This window comes from Staurois parvus, unplaced genomic scaffold (assembly GCF_062004578.1).
Source record: "Staurois parvus isolate SC_StPar_1 unplaced genomic scaffold, SC_StPar_1.0 ptg001058l, whole genome shotgun sequence".
In the NCBI taxonomy this organism is placed as follows: domain Eukaryota; kingdom Metazoa; phylum Chordata; class Amphibia; order Anura; family Ranidae; genus Staurois; species Staurois parvus.
Window position 1 is genome coordinate 607,770 of NW_028318854.1, and position 17,231 is coordinate 625,000.

At 41.9% G+C, this 17,231-nt stretch overlaps 1 protein-coding gene across 1 annotated transcript in view; it reads left to right on the forward strand.

Moving 5' to 3' along the window:
- Positions 1-17,231, forward strand: part of TSPAN15 (tetraspanin 15) — a 76,887-nt gene that overhangs the window by 44,664 nt on the left and 14,992 nt on the right. The window contains exons 2-4 of the mRNA XM_089658196.1: positions 5,082-5,267; positions 12,566-12,640; positions 17,166-17,231. The exon at positions 17,166-17,231 is cut by the window's right edge and continues 30 nt beyond it. Of these exons, the coding sequence (XP_089514322.1) occupies positions 5,082-5,267; positions 12,566-12,640; positions 17,166-17,231 (327 nt within the window). The remainder of the gene's footprint in view (positions 1-5,081; positions 5,268-12,565; positions 12,641-17,165) is intronic.

Genomic DNA, 17,231 nt, shown 5'->3' on the forward strand with positions numbered 1-17,231 from the left:
ATTGGTGACATTCTCACAGGTGCTGGAATAAAGCCTAGGACTGCTCTTTACACCCCTGTCACATGGGGTGCGATTTGCATGCCCTGCGACGTGCAAATCGCATGCCAAGTCGCACCCTATTATCCGCAATTTCAGTGGTCGTATCAGTGCGGTTCCGAATTGTTCAGAGCCGCACCGATTTCCAAAGTAGTACATGCACTACTTTTGGTGCGATTTGCATAGACCTCTGTGTCTGGTGTCTGTCTATGCAAATCGGTATGTCACCTGACTTTGAAATTGTGCTACTTACATTGAAGCCGCACAATTTCAAAGTCGGTATCAGTGTGACCGGGGTGTTCATAATGAAAGAAGCATTAGTTTTAGCATAGTTTAGGACAGAGTGGAGAGGGATTAGAACCCCTGTCCGTTTTTATTGCTGTATGTACTCTCATTAGGGAGTTTTACCCTTCCCTTCCTATTTGTCCTGTTTTGCTATTCTTGAAAGTAAAGAAAATCCCAAATTTTGGCTTGTCCCCAGAAAAGTAATAGCGGACACTAGTTCTGGTGACCTGGGGGGTCCCCAAAGGATTTCCTTAATTTACAGGGATTACCTCTCATATCGTGTTTGGATATGGGACAGAAAGTGACGGGAAATCCTGAAATGGGACACAGATGGTGAACAAAAACCTAACGGGTTATAACCCTCCCTTGCTTTATCCAAAATGGAGGCGAAGTATTGCCTATAGTTCTACTTTAAAGCTAAAGTCCAGGTATGATCTTTTATTATCCAGCGTGGATCAATGTACAGTATGTATATCTCATACCTATGGGGCCGCTAGGGGTTCTGTAGATCCATTGTAGTAATCAGCACTACCTACAGTAATTATTATTATTATACAGTATTTGTACAGCGCCAAAGGGTTTGCTCAGCAGCAAGGGGGACAGTACATGAGACAATACAGTAACAATACAATACACGAGGGGTTCGAGGGCCCTGCTCTTTCGAGCTTACAGTAATTCCTGCAAGCGTCCGACTCCTGTGCTGAGCAGGTTCCTCCCTGTTCACTGACCACGGGCTGCTTTCTAGACATTGCCTCCATTCATATGTTTTTGTGTATACAAGGCATTCTTTGATTGGATGAGGTGGAGATTATGACCTCACCACCCCTACTGTCCGTGTCCAATCAAAGAATCTGCCCAAGCTGGACCAATGTAAGTATGCAATATGGTCCCTAGAGTTCACATTAGAAAAAAAATAGACTTCTGTTGTAAAATGTGTCAAATCAGGGATTTATTTGTTCACACGCTTGAATTATTATAAGGAAACCTTAAAATTGGAGCTCCACCCAAAAGGGGAAGTTTTGCTTTAAAGCTTCCTCCCCCGAATCCTTAATTCCCATTAAGAATTGCCACCTTTGGGGAGCGGGGTACCCGAATTTGAGAACTACCAGCTCCCACTTCTGCTGCGATTGCCTAGGCCAGTGGTCGGCAAGCCGCGGCTCGCGAGCCACATGCGGCTCTTTGTACACTTTAATGCGGCTCTTCTGTGTGCCGGGCGCCCGCTCCCCTCCCTCCTCTCGGGCGGTCGCTCCAAAAGTCAGGACTCTGCAGCTAGCACAGCAATGGGCAAACTACGGCCCGCATACGGCCCGGCGGACCTTTTAATCCGGCCCGCGGAGCGTGGCAAACATTGGCTGTCAGGATGTAGGCGGGGCAGCGTGACTAACTCCTCTCCTCTCACAGTCCGCCCTGAAGACCGGAACGGCGCGGGAACACTGCGAGAGGAACGCGCGGAGCAAAGGTAAGTGAATTGACACAATATGGGGAATGAATTACTATGGGGGATGAATTACTATAGGGGGGATGAATTACTATGGGGGATGAATTACTATGGGGGATGAATTACTATATGGGGGATGAATTACTATATGGGGGATGAATTACTATATGGGGGATGAATTACTATGGGGGATGAATTACTATGGGGGATGAATTACTATATGGAGGATGTATTTTCAGTTTTAAAAATGTGTCTCTCAAAATAAATTTCAATCGTGGTTTTGGCGAGATTTGGCTTTGTTGAAAAAAAAAAAGGTTGCCCACCACTGGCCTAGGCGATCAGAAGCAGAAGTTGTTTTTCCCCCTCTCCTTAGTCTTCTGGGACACTTTACAGGTCCCAGAAGATTGCGCAGTGGGCACCCGGCTGTGAAGCCACAAGCTGTCACAGCCGGGTGCCCATACTGAAGATGCCGGGGACATAGGATGGGGATTGAGGGACCGGTGAGTGTCTGTCTGTGTTTTTAAAAGTCAGCAGCTATTTAATTTTTTTAATTTACTGGACCTCTGCTTTAACAAATAGTGATAGCAGCAACGTGGAAAATTCCAAAACCACAATTTTCTAGATCTCCAGCATTCCTAGAGTTCTTCCTGTTGTGTCTGCCATATCAAGGACACAGACACCAATGATAACCTGACCAAGAGTGCAACTCAAAAAATAAAAGTGAAAGATGTGCTTAGTTACTATTATTATTATTATACAGGATTTATATAGCGCCAACAGTTTGCTCAGCACTTTACAATATAACAGGAGACAATACAGCAACAATACAGTTCAATACAAGAGGGATAGGAGGGCCCTGCTCCTTGGAGCTTACTCTTCCCTCTAGTGCTGGTCACATGGCCACAAGTTTAGGCCTTTGGTCACATGATCTCTGATGAAGGGTAAGCATTGTCAAGTCTAAATTCCGATCCTTCTCTTCAATACAGATCCTGTGATCAAAAGTCTAAGCTTTTGGTTATGTGACAGCACTGGAGCATACAGTTGTGTTCAAAATAATAGCAGTCAGACATCACTAACCTGATCAATCACTGTTTTTGGTAGAAATGATATTTCTACATGGCAAATAATTTACTAGCAGGTGTAGTAGAGTAATAGAAATCCAACAGACCCAACAGTCATGACATGCATGCTGCTGATTCTGTGTCATTGAATCACTAATTGAAAGAGGAATGTCCAAAATAATAGCAGTGTGGAGTTCTATTACTGAGGTCATTCATTCTATGAAAAACAGGTGGCAATTATTGCCCTTATTTAAGGAAGGAAGGCAGCAAATGTTGTACATGCTGGTTACAGTGCATTTCTCTCTGAAATTCTGAGGAAAATGGGTCATTCCAGACATTGTTCAGAAGAACAGCGTACCTTGATTAAAAAGTTGATTGGAGAGGGGAAAACATATAAAGAAGTGCAGAAAATGATAGGCTTATCAGCTAAAATGATCACAAATGCTTTAAAATGGCAACCAAAACCTGAAAGACGTGGAAGAAAGCGAAAAACTACCATTCAAATGGATAGAAGAATAGCCAAAATGGCAAGGACTCAGCCAACAATCGGCTCCAGGAAGATGAAAGAAGGTGTAAAGTTACCTGTGAGTACTGTTACAATTAGAAGACGCCTATGTGAAGCCAAGCTATCTGCAAGAAGCCCCCGCAAAGTCCCACTGTTGAAAAAAAGACATGTGCTGAAGAGATTACAATTTGCCAAAGAGCACATTGACTGGCCTAAAGAGAAATGGCGCAACATTTTGTGGACTGATGAAAGTAAGATTGTTCTTTTTGGGTCTAGTGGGCGGAGACAGTTTGTCAGACGACCCCCAAACACTGAATTCAAGCCACAGTACACTGTGAAGACAGTGAAGCATGGTTGCGCAAGCATCATGATATGGGGATGTTTCTCATACTACGGTGTTGGGCCTATTTATCGCATACCAGGGATCATGGAGCAGTTTGAATACATCAGAATACTTGAAGAGGTCATGCTGCCTTATGCTGAAGAGGAAATGCCCTTGAAATGGGTGTTCCAACAAGACAACGACCCCAAACACACCAGTAAACGTGCAACATCTTGGTTCCAGACCAACAAGATTGACGTTATGGAGTGGCCAGCCCAATCCTCGGATCTTAATCCAATAGAAAACTTGTGGGGTGACATCCAAAATGCAGTTTCTGAGGCAAAACCAAGAAATAGAGAAGAACTGTGGAATGTAGTCCAATCATCCTGGGCTGGAATACCTGTTCACAGGTGCCAGAAGTTGGTTGACTCCATGCAACACAGATGTACAGCAGTTCTCAGAAACAGTGCTTATACAACCAAATATTCATTAGGTGATTCAAAGGAAAGCAAAATCTTCAAACATTTTTCAGTTTATATAGTGAATGTTTGAGTTTGTAAAGAATAATACAAACACTGCTATTTTTTTGAACAGTCTAATATTCACTTTTCTTCAATTTTTTTTTACAGGAACAACACAAATTTGATCTATTTTTCTTCATGTTTTGATTTGGAATAGAATGTGTAGTGTTCCCAATGCATTTGTGTGTATGGAAATAAAAGCTATTAGAAGGATTTTGAGCTTTATTCACTTTTTTCAACACACTGCTATTATTTTGAACACAACTGTATATGCTCTGTTCAGATGCCAGGAGTGACCAAAGGAAACTGTGTAAGCTCCTGGTAGCTTTAGTTGGAGCTTACACAGGACTCTTTCTTGTCCCCATGTGATAGCACTGGACCAATCGCCAGTGCTGTCTCACAGGAGAACGAAGCCCATTCTCCTCCGTGTGTGTGTGTGTGTGTGTTGTTTTTTTAATCCTAGAGATTAAACAGAGAAGAGGGGTAGTAAAGGAATATTGATTATGTACTGCTGGAAGAGAAGGTGGTATTAATTGGAACCTGCTGCTTGGCTCCAAGACTCAATTTACAATTGCAACAGTCCAGGGCTGGTCATTCGCAGGTTATCTCAACATGTGCAATCACACGTAATCAGCCACGATTTAGCTGGCAGTCTCGCATTGCTTTCAATGGGGCTGCCTCCCACAGCTAACTGCTGGGAACCCCATCTTAATTGCAGTAGGGTACATTCACAAGTGTGAATGTACCCCAAGAAACCAGTGTGTTACTAAAACATCCAGCAGAAACGATAGCTGGAATTTGGTTGCTATGATTGAGAAATCCAATATAGACTATACGTTAAAAAAAAAAAAAATTATTAGTAAGTGATTTATATGAATGCTGTTTCTTAACTGACTGTCTGGTTTCTCTTCAGCTGTTTGGCGCTTTGGTCCTGGCTATCGGGATATATGCTGAAGTAGAGAGGCAGAAGTACAAAACACTCCATGGCGCCTTCTTGGCTCCAGCCATCATCCTCATCCTCCTGGGAGTGGTCATGTTTGTGGTGTCCTTCATTGGAGTCCTGGCCTCTTTGCGGGACAACCTGTGCCTTCTTCAGGTGGTAAGTATGTCTCTTTGTGTGTTGCCTCAGTTGTGACTTCTAAACTGTGAATCTCTTCTTCCATGGATGACAGCCCCTAAGTAGGTGTAATAAAGAGATTTTGAACTCTGGAAGCTGTGCCCAAAATCAGACTGGCAAAGGAATAGTTGCCAGTATTACCCATGGTGTTCCTGCTGTTGACCTTTCCTCATTACTGCCTCACCCTGCACTGTGTCTCTATTTGCAGGTGGCCATCTTGGCAGACGCAGGACTTTGCTTCCACATGTCAGAGCCTCCAGCAAGGAGAATAGTGAGCAGCACATTAGTGACTGACCAAATCAAAATCTCCCAAGACTAGCAGTCAGAGGGAACAGTGCCTGAGATCTCACTGCAGATATACAGTTATGAGGCTGTAGACACACACGTGTCTATGTACCCTTTATATGCCAAGAAGTGTCCTGAAGTTTTTTAAAGAGAAAATTAAGGCAAAAGATGCATTTTTCAGGGTTTTGTTTGGAAACAACCTTTCTGTTTAGGCTCCATGTACACGGGACGTTTGGAAAACACTTCTGAACGATGAATCTGACTGCTGAAAAACGTAGGTAAAAAATATGTATTTATGCGCGTTTAGAAGCGGTTTTTAAAAAGCTCAGGAGACCTTCCCGAAAGCACTGAAAAACAGTAAAAAATTAACTATTTCAGACATTTTGAGAGCAGAAGCAGAGAGAGAAGTATTTGTTGAGATTAGCTGTCTTTTTTTTTTTTTTTTTTTTTTTTTTTTTTTCTTTTGTGGTGTTTGGATGTGTTCCAGCTCATTTCTGTGCAGAAATTATTGCAGCAATGACTAAAAATTTTTCTCAAAATATGGTGTACCAGGTCCATTTAGGTACCAGGAAAACGCTCTGCATGCATTTTTCATGATGAAAAAAGGCTGTAGACAGCATCTGGAAATGGAAGCGTTAAAAAAAATTTCCAAATGCTTATAAACACGTTTAGCTGCGTTTACAAGCTGATAAAATCTAATCCCGAATGCAAGTTTGGTGCGTTCAAAAAAAACGACTGTAAACTCAACTGCCTGTAAACAACATGGTGTACATGGACACATAGGAAAACATTAGGGAGAGTTCAGGGACTGCTGAAAAAGATGCAGAAAAGCTCCTAAACGTGTGTTTATCAGCTGCAGTGTACATGGAGCCTTACTATAACATAGGAAAAACTTTTTGAGTTCAGTTTAAAAGGAAAACTCCACTTTTTGATTTACAAATATATAATTGCTACATAGACCATTTTTGTAATTTGTTTATTTTTTTTAAATCTCCTCTTCCATTAATTCTGCATGCACTGTCGTTTTTCAGAAACTGTCAAGTGTTGCTTTCTTCTTCAAATCTGGATCAAGGCGTTCTGCACACCATTGATGCCTCCAGAAATCTAATTTCCCATTTGTGTGATTTGGCTCCTTGGGTTTCCTCTGAAGTCTGCACAGACATACGTATCCGATTTTAGAAGCTCCTTGCAAGAGAAGTTTCATTTTTCATGAGATACTCCCTTGGGCATGGATCACATGGGCTTCAGCTTGCATAAGAGCAGCGTAAACAGCAAGCTTCATGGAGTTGTCAACAAGCCTTGAGCAGATTTCATGAAGCCTTTTAACTCTTTCACTTCCACCAATTATGTCATACATTGTCAGAAACGGGTGTGTTTTTAAAAAGACTCCCGACTCCTGCAGCAGCCAGAAATACTTGTAAAGTCAACAAGCCAACTGCTTTCTGATGGAAGCGATTTGGCAGTTGTATGTGTCTTTGGGCTCAGCAATCCTACCTGTAGGCCTGGGACCCATATGGTAGGTGTAGCCTGGTAAAGGAGAAAAAGATCAGTGACCATCTGAAGTGGAGTAGCTAGCCAAGCTCTTCCACTTCTCCCCTCGCCTTCCTACATTTTATGTCACTCTTGGTGAAGGAGCGAAGGTATTTAGCAGTTTATATTTACTAAAATAATTACACTTCCATGTTCTGTGTACTGTGGGAGACCAGATATAGTGAATGTAGGGTCCTGGGAGATCAGATGTAGTAAATGCAGGGTCCGGGGAGACCAGATATAGTGAATGCAGGGTCCGGGGAGACCAGATATAGTGAATGCAGGGTCCTGGGTTTAGTAACACTTTAAGTCTCATGGTTCTTCTGCTAAAACCAATTAATTGTGGGTGAGTTGGAAAAAAAAAGCCTCTTATATTGGTGACCAGTGGAAAGAATACCCCTTACAGTTGTGGCCAGGGGAAAGAATGCCCCCCCCCCTAACCACGCCAAGTCCAGACACTTTTACCCCCTTCCTGTCCATGCCAATTTTCAGCTTTCAGTGCTCTCACACTTTGACAATTGTGCGGTCATGCAACACTGTACCCATATGAATTTTTTAGCATTTTTTTGAGACAGATAAAACTTTATTTTGGTGGTATTTATTCATCACTGGGATTCTATATAAACGGGAAAAAGTCCACACATTTTGAAAAAAAGTGTTTTATAAAATTTTGCAAATAAATCTTTCTTCATAAATCTTGGCCAAAATTTATTTTTAGTAAAAAAAAAACCTAAATTAGTTTATAACCAAAAATTATAATTTAAAAAAAAATGGTTTTTTTTATATTATATTTTTTTTTACATAATGTCACCCTAGCAGTACATAGTGACACTGTACTGCTAGGGTGACAGTATGTTAAAATTTCTTTTGTTTTTTGACTCTTCTATGGCTTGCCTTTTATAGTGGTGACAGAATTCCACCCTTACAGGCGGCCTTGGTGTCCTGCAGCTGGCTCTGCCAAGTGGTATTAACGTCAGAACTATCCAAGCACCATCAAATTTGAAGGTCGATTAGCCATAGCTTAACCATTTGCCGCTCGACCAATGGCCGTTTGGCGGCGGCAAAAGTGCGTCTGCATTCCAGGTGCACGCCATTTGGCGTGCTCCCGCACATGCTCAGTTCGCGCAACTGCAGAGCGGCACAGCGGCGCGACCTGTCACCGGCCGTGTACCTCGGACACGGCCTATGACAGATCTGAGTACCGGCCCCCGTTGCTGGTACCATGTGACCTGCTGTGACCAATCACAGCAGGTCACATGACAGTTGTATACAATGGATGGCTTCATTCATGCCATCCATTGTATACTAGTGCCTAGCTGTGAATGGTCACAGCTAATCACATGCACACGTCATGTGATTAGCTGTGACCAAATCACAGCTAAGCACAAAAAAAAAAAAAACTGAATCAATTTCATTCAGGTAAATGCTTGCTTATAGTAAAGTAATTCTTTGCTATAAGCAAATTGTGTAAAAAAAATAAAAAAATACTGATCACTTCCCCAAAGTAGTACAATGTTACTATGGTAACATTGTACTACTTTGGTCATAGTAAAATATTAAAAAAAAATTTAAAAAAGTAATAGAACATTAAAAATAATAACAAAAAAAAATATTTTTTTTTTTTTTCATACTGTCACCAGTCAGTGTCCCTGTTCACCGCCATGCCAGTTATATGATGACGCTGTACTGCACTGGTGACAGTATGTAAAAAAAAAATAGTGAAAATAATTTTTTCAATTTTTTCATTTTCCAAAAAATGATGACAAAAAAAATACAACTTCAAAAAACTCACCATTCCTCTTATGAAGTACGTCGGACTGTCTACTCTGCAAAAAGGGGTCATTTGTGGGATACCTCTACTGTTCTGACATTCTTGGACCTCAAGAAATTAGATTGCCGTCAGTACTTCAGGATTGATCAATATTCAGATCTATACCATAGTTTGTGAACTCTATAACTTTCCTACAAACTAAAAAATACATCCTAATTTGGGTTATTTTCACCAAAGACATGTAGCAGAATACATCTCGGGGTAAATTTATGAAGAACAATTATTTATTTGTAAACTTTTATAACAGAAACAAAGAAAAACTTGTTTTTTTTCAAAATTTTTGGTCTTTTTTTTGTTAATTTAGCAAAAAATAAAAACCCCAGCGGTGATTAAATACCACCAAAAGAAAGCTCTAGTTGTGTGAAGAAAATGATAAAATTTTAGTTTGGGTACAATGTTGTATGACCGCGCAATTGTCATTCAAAGTGTGAGAGCGCTGAAACCTGAAAACTGGCCTGGGCAGGAAGGTGTAAAATTGCCCGGTATTGAATTGGTTAAGGAACCCCTATCAACTTCTAGAGGAACTTTAGGGTTCCACAGAACCTAGGTTAAGAATGGCTGCTATATAGTGTCACTTGATTGACAGCTCTGAGTCTGCAGGGGCTGCTGACGTCGTACCCAAGATAATGGCACCCAGCACCCCGATCTCAGGGCTTTTAGATGTCTACACAAAGGAGACTTTTATAGGTAAATAACATGCATAAATATGCTAAATGCCCATGTCATTTTATTGGCAGATATATATATATATTTTTTTTTTTCTCAAATAAATGGTAGGGCACCAGAGTGTCTTTAACCTCCCTGGCGGTATTCCTGAGTGTAGCTCGGGGTAAAGTTTCAGTACCACAAGCGGTAACCCCGAGCTACACTCGGGAATACCTTGCAGCGTTGCTCTGGGATCCCTTCTTCACTTACCTTGTCCTGTGCTCCCGCGATGTCCCTCCTGCAGTGTCCCCGGCAATGTCCTCCCTCCGATGCCGGCATCTGTCTTCCGGGTTCCGTTCCCTGCGATGTCAGGACGTACGGGGACGGGACTGACGGGAAATTTGAAAATTGTAAAAGTGACATTCACTAAATTCACTAAAATCACATAGTATAACATTACTGTATCAAACCATTTCACATACATTTTGTCCCGAGTGCTTTGTCCCGTGCCCTGCCTGCATTTTTACTGTTCTTTCTGCCTGGAAACTGAGAAATCCATGGTGTCCAAAAAGCGTCCCTTTAGGTCAAAATCTGTTTTAGACCAACTAGAGAACAGCGATAGTAAATCAGAACCACTTGCAGAATTGAGTGATAATGATTCGTGGGGAAATTCGTCATCAGACACTGAAAACGATTTTGTGACTTAGCTCAGTGATGTGCAAACTTGGCGCTATATTTAAAATTTCAGTGTTTTTGGTTTGATTATAGTGAATTAAATTTATTATTATATTATTTTTTATGATTATTTATTAAATTATAATTTATGATTCCGTGTTTTAAATTTTAACATATCCGGGATGTTTACTAGACTCTTGTTCGGACAGATTTCAGTGAGTTACTCCTAAAAATTAGAGGCCTACAATAAAAAAACAACATATTTCAATGCAAAAAAATGTACCACTTTGAGCACAGAAATGCTGACATAATCCGAGTGATAGGGAGGCTAAATACCTTGCTAGAGCCTGTTCTGTATGTTATCTGCTACTTTGGGATAAAGTAGGCCTAAAATTAACAGTTGTCAGTTTTCATTCTTCTTAGCCCACTACACTATAAATTGGTGAGAAGAGCTGAAATACTAGTCTATCTGAAACTGCTGTTCTGGTCTTTCTCAGATGCTGCTAACATGGCCAAATGCTGGAGCATTACTCGAATGATCTCTGCAGAAAGGGCTTAGCCGGGTGACGATTACACAGAGCTGGTGTGAACTCTGATTCCCCTTCAGCGGAGATCACATGATCAATACTTCAGCATTGGCAGAAGTCTGGATTAGTATTTCTGCAGGAAAGGTAAGTATTTAAGCCCTTCTATTGCTGTGTTAGGTTATCAGGTTAAAGGGGATAGATAATATCCACTTCACACAACTTAAAGGGACACTAAACTATACCAAAAGAAGAAAAACTATACAAGTATGTATTCTTAAAGAATATGTAAACCCAACATTTCATATTTCTGATATGTGCCTGCTGTACCATGTACATGTATTAAAAAAAGAAAAAAAAAAAAAAAAGTATCCTGTTCTCTTTTTGCATTCCTTTGTGTGAAATCCCTGGTGTTCTGCCAGTCTCCTCTGCTTTCCTATTAAAAATGACCACACTAGGCATGAGAGCACAGCGTGATCCGTTTTCTAGCTGTACTGAAATCTCAGCCTGCTCTCCCCCAATGGTCAGACCTGCCCTGACACCCCCTACCACCTTGCACAGCCATTAATTGGGAAGATCAGTGTGCTGCTGTTTCTCCTTCCCCCAGCTTTTATGCCACTGAAAACCGAGGGCATAGGATCACACCTATGTGAGGGTGTGTGACCACAACTATTCTGCACTACTTGTTTCAAACAAATGGAAGTGGGGGCAGGGGCGGACTGACAACTCATAGGGCCCCTGGGCAATAGGGGATCATGGGGCCCCTGTGTCCTTGCCCAAACTCAAAAAAGCCTATGAAAAAGGTACCAGAGGCATCTCATGGGGCCCCCTACTGACCCCGGACCCTCGAGCAGTGCCTGAGTTTCCAAATGGTCAGTCTGCCCCTGAGTGGGGGGGAGGGGAGAGAAAAGGAGATTTTGGAAACTCATGGAGGCAGACAAGGAAGCAAAACACAATAATAAACCGTTTCATGAAAAACCAATTACAGGGCAATTATATATTATGAGGTAAGGATGTTTAGTGTCACTTTAACATGTCAACTGAGTGTATAATCAAATCACTGGAATAAAAAGAGTGTACCCCTTGCCTGCTATGAATCATCACAACCGCTGCTCTTTGTCACATGACTTAACGCCTAGGCAGCCTTGATGCCTTGGTCTCTAGCTATCGGGAGCATTGTGGGACTTCTATGTCATTAAAGACTGCAAAGAGTGCGACAGACCCGTAATTAGGTGAAGATTACAATCTATTCAGCTTTACCTAAATCTGTTCAATTTAGATTTTATCAGAGAGGTCCTAATACTACATACATGTTGTATGTAAAGGTGACTCATCCATCAGATTGTAACACGTGTGGCCGGCATGTCTATGAAGACATGTCACCAAAGTTCATATAATTTAATTGGAGTGTTTATTCACAAAGGCATTTTGAAACCTATATAATTGTGTGCCACCATTTGTAATCTGAAAGTGGCAAACGAGTTTTACCAAGATGGAGACGCATGAGCTAACACTTTATTCTACATTTGCGGTCATTGTAGAATAAAAGGGTTGTTGTTTGCACTGACCAGAATACCCCTTCACACTGACACAGGCTTTGTGTTGTCTTTTGTCTTCAGCGGAAAAAAAAACCCGTAACTGTCACTACTCTGGGTCCGTCCCCAAGGCAATAGGGGTTTTCCGTGTCTTCAACAAATTTGGAAAGCCCCATCTATTACACCATCCTATCATACATACTATCTCCAAGTGTCCTTTTTGTTTACATTTTTTTTTTCTTCTTCTTTTTGCAGTTCATGTACACATTGGGGGTCTGCCTTCTCCTGGAGCTCACTGGCGGGATCGTTGCCCTGATATTTAGAAACCAGGTAAGACATTTTACCTTTCTTAAAGCTGATGTTAAATCTGCTTATATTTTGACTTCCCCTGCCTACCCAAAACCCCATCAACCTGCTAATTATTATTATTTTTTTTTTTTAATATACCCTTTTTTTCATTATAAACCTTTTATTTAAGTTCCAGTGATGTCATTGCTGGCTCTCTGTGCTTCTCTATGCAATGCAGGCAGACCACTGCTGGTGGAAGGGGCTGGCAGACTGCTGTACATGGCTTTCTGAAAACCTTACAGCCTCCTGCCTCAGTACTCCTCTCAAGAACCCTTAGCCCTGATGCAAACAGTTGGCTGGCCCTTGGATGAAGTTATACAAAAATCAAAATGCCTTGATGGGTGGATATCAGTTTGGAGGAGTGGGAGTTCCTAGACAAGCTGCATTTGTGTGCAGACCACTGTAAATAATGCCCATATGTGATGGTCTTAGGTATTGCCCACATGTGATGAAATCCAATTGTAGCGCTACCCTCTTGAGGGCCGCTGAGTTTTTTTAGTCCCCCTAAGCTCTGCACAGCCAGGCACAGGGATGTGCAATTCATATTGCCCGATGCCCAGGATATGTAGTTCTAGGCTCCGGGCAGGTAGTTTTTTTTTTTTTTTTTTTTTTTTTTTTTCTTTCCTTTAGCCCTGCCGCAGGAAGGCAGCAGGGCTCATTTGTCAGGTGGAAGCATTCAGGCCGCCCGATTGCTTCCACAGTGCCTGCCGCTGCCCCCCTGCCCGCTATATGTCCCGGGCTCTGCATGCCCATCTGTGGGCCCAGGACTGTGATGTGCACTGCATTACATTCAGTGGAACATAGGGGAGACATGCAGGGTCTTTTAGTCTTTGGATGTCTCAAAAAAGAGAACATGTCACCACAAATCATCACATAGGGGACTTTTTTTTTTTTTGTCCACTATGTGATTAAAAAAAATTTATTTTTAAAAAATGTAAGTTACACCCAAACATTTAAGCCCCCTACATATGTGTACACGCACAAGCTTAAAACATGCGCTGGGGCGCCTACACATGAAAACAACAAAAACATGTTACATATCGCCACACACGCAAGAATAATAGCAATAATTCTAGCACCAGACCCCCTCCGTAACGACAAACTGATGACCTATAAGGGGCTTTATAAGCGTCACCTATAGAAAATATAGGGTACTAACGTTTGTTGCCGTTTCACGAGCACACACAAATTTAAGGTTTGTCATGTTGGGTATCTATTTACTTAATGCAACCTCAGCTTTTATATTCTCCAAAAATGTGGATAACTTATTGCTTTTTGTGCCCTAAAATTAACCAAAAAGTGTATTTTTTTTAATGAAATTTTGTATTTCCTAGACCTTTGTGATAATATCGTGTGATATAAAAAATTGGACCCACCTCTATTTTATTCTCTAGGGTCTTTTGCCTTCAGAAAATATATAATGTTTTGGAGTTGTGTAATCTTCAGGCCTTAAGATTTTTTAAAAGTGTGCAAAAAACGCAAAAAGGGCTGTGACAGCGAAAGGGATAAAGGATAAGTCAGACACTCCCAGGGAGAACTAGTTTGGTATTGCACCTGACCTAGCCCTGTAGTAGTAGTACTCACACTGTCCGGTTCCTGCAGCTTTAAATTTTTTTTGTTTTGTTTTTTTTTGTTTTTTTTAAGCTGCTTTCAGGCCTTACACTGGGCTGGCTCCTTCCCTGCTGACAGGCTGTCTTTCCCCAATAGACTATAGCAGGGCTTTAAATTTCCAGTCTAGACCTACTAGCCAGGCACAAACCTTACTCTCCACCAGTTGCCCCACCCAACCTTGCCCAGGTCCGCCTCCAACCCCGCCCCCTTAAAGCTTATGAAATTACATTTTTCTTTAGAACAAAGAGTCCAAAATATAAAAAACTGCAATTATAACATAGCTTTATTATGTCAATTTAAACATAACAGCAATAGCTTAATAGCAATAGGGTGTAATCAAAATATCAAGTTTTACAGCTTTAAACTAGTTAGTGAACATTTTGTATTTTTGTTTATCTCCTGCATCTTTAATCACCTCCCACCCGCCATATAGTAATATGACGGGCGCAAGGTGGTTCTCTCGTTCTGGGAGGACGTCATATGACGTCCTCCCATTCTCACCTCGCATGCGCGGCTCAGGGAGCGTGCGGCGATCAGCGGTGCGCTGTGTCCCTCGGACACAGCGGATCACCGATCATGGAAAGAGCCGAAGTGTTCCCTGATGATCAGTGTAGCCCCAGCAGTGCCACCTGCCAGTGTCCATCAGTGCCTTATGTCACTGCCTCGTGCCAGTGCCCATCAGTGCCACATATCAGTGCCTACCAGTGTACATCAATGCCACATATCAGTGCCCATCTGAGCTGCCTTTCAGTGTCACCTATCAGTGCCAGTCAGTGCCGCCTATCAGTGCCATGTATCAGTGCTGCCTTTCAATGCCCATCAGTGATGCCTGCCAATGCCCATCAGTGCCACCTAACAGTGCCTCCTTATCAGTGTCCATCAGTGCCACCTATCAGTGTCCATCAGTGCAGCCTACCAGTGCCCATCAGTGCAGCCTCATTAGCGCACATCAGTGAAGGAGAAAAATCACTTATTTACAAAATTTAACAAAAACTAAAACTTTTTTTTTTTTCAAAATTTTAAGTGGTTTTTGGTTTAAGAAAAAATAAAAATACCCATACCTGTTAGGTATCTAGTTACTTGGTACAATGTCATCTTTTATATTTTACAAAAAAATTGGGTAATTTATTGCATTAGTGTGCTCTAAAATTAAACTTTAGTGTATTTTTTAAATTAAATTTTGCTAAACCCTTGAAATATTATTGTGTGATATAAAAAATTGCAATTACCACTATTTTATTATTTAGGGCATCTGCTTTCAGAAAATATATGTTTGGGGTGGGGGGGGGGGGGGGTTCAATCTTCAGGCCTAAGATTATTTTTTTTGTTTTAAATGTGAAAACGGCTCCGGCAGTGAAAAGGCTAAAGGACTTCTATGGTCACAATTGACACTTTTTCATTTTATAATATCATTGTAATAACAATTCTAATGGTTTATATCTGATAATCCATTATAAACTTATTTGAAAAATCTTTCATGTTGTGAGTGCTGCCTGTCTGCTGTCATCTCTTTCCTTTAACTTCCTGGATTCCCTGCATGCTTTGCAACTTTTCTGTCTCTTCTAAGGACTACATATCCCATGGTACCCCACTGACTGCAAGCAGTAATTCCTCTAACTCCACCGTCCCCTGAAAATCCTCCTCCCAGCTCCTCTGCCAGTCAGAAGGCAGGTTCTGTGAAATGTGTGACACAGCAGTGTCTACTCACAGGGCATAGTGACTACATGTCACAGAATTCAAGGAAGTAGATCTTTGTGTACAAACCTCAAGTGAGAGTAATAGGAATAGGCTAGAAATAATTTAAATGAATATATGTATAGTGCTACTAGATTTTGCTGGGTCCCCCGAAGCTCTGCACAGACAGGCAACATGCATTTTCCACCTTTTCTTTTTTCCCTCAGAGTCGGTAAAACAGTCCTTGAGCTTGATTTTGCTGTTTTTATTAGGGGTTAACAACTTTGATGGGGTCTAGGGGTATAGGGGATGCCCGAGGAACTGTAGGACTTTGAGGACAACTTTTTAGCAAAAATGTGGACAAAAATCAGCAACAGTCTTAGTAAGGACTGAGTTCCCCTTGGTAAACCTCCACAGACCCCAGATGAAACTCTCCTCATCCACCCAGCTGTCCTGAGAGTATCCTTGGGCAAGGGGTTCCAAGATCTACTGCTGAGTAGTCCTAGAACTAGTTGGGTATTGCACCTGACCACCCTCTCCCTTCTGTGGCCCAGGGGGTGTAGAAGTACTCACACTATCCTGTTCCTGTAGCTTTAAAGGTTGAAGCTTCTTTCAGGCTTTATGCTGGGCTGGCTCCTTCCCTGCTGACAGGCCATCCTCCACTAGGTGACTGAGGTACAGTGGTGATCCTCCTGTCTTCGCCAGCCTGTAGGTAGGGACCCTTCCCAGGCTCCACGTTCCAGCACCTTCCTTCAGTCCATCTTCCACCTGACTCCAACAACAACCCCCTGCTGTTCAGGTTCTCTCTCACATTTAAGGGCTGTCCTAGCCACCATGCCAGGCTTCACCCTGGGGATTGGTCAGGTTCCCCTAAACCTGTAAATCCAGGCCTCCTTCACCCCTCTTCCAGAAAGTTCTAGAAGAGTGGGTGGGCTCCAGAAGCCCTGACCTTTTAGAGCCTCCCAGCCTGTCCTGAGCTGACTTCTCTACCTCCCAGGCTTCTAACAAGCCACAAAAATCCTATCTACCTAGAGGGTGCAACAAATGATTTTACATTTTGTTCATTGATACACTTTTAAGGCGTTTGCCGAATAACTTGCTGCTCATGTTGTCATACTAGTTTATTGCTCTGGGGTGCAGTTCCTCTCCCATAAAAACATTACCTCACCCATTTTCCATCCGGTAACTATGGATTATGTGACCTGTTCCCTCTCTTCCTCAGACCATGGATTTCCTGAACAGCAATATTCGTCGTGGAATACGGAATTACTACGACGACCTTGACTTC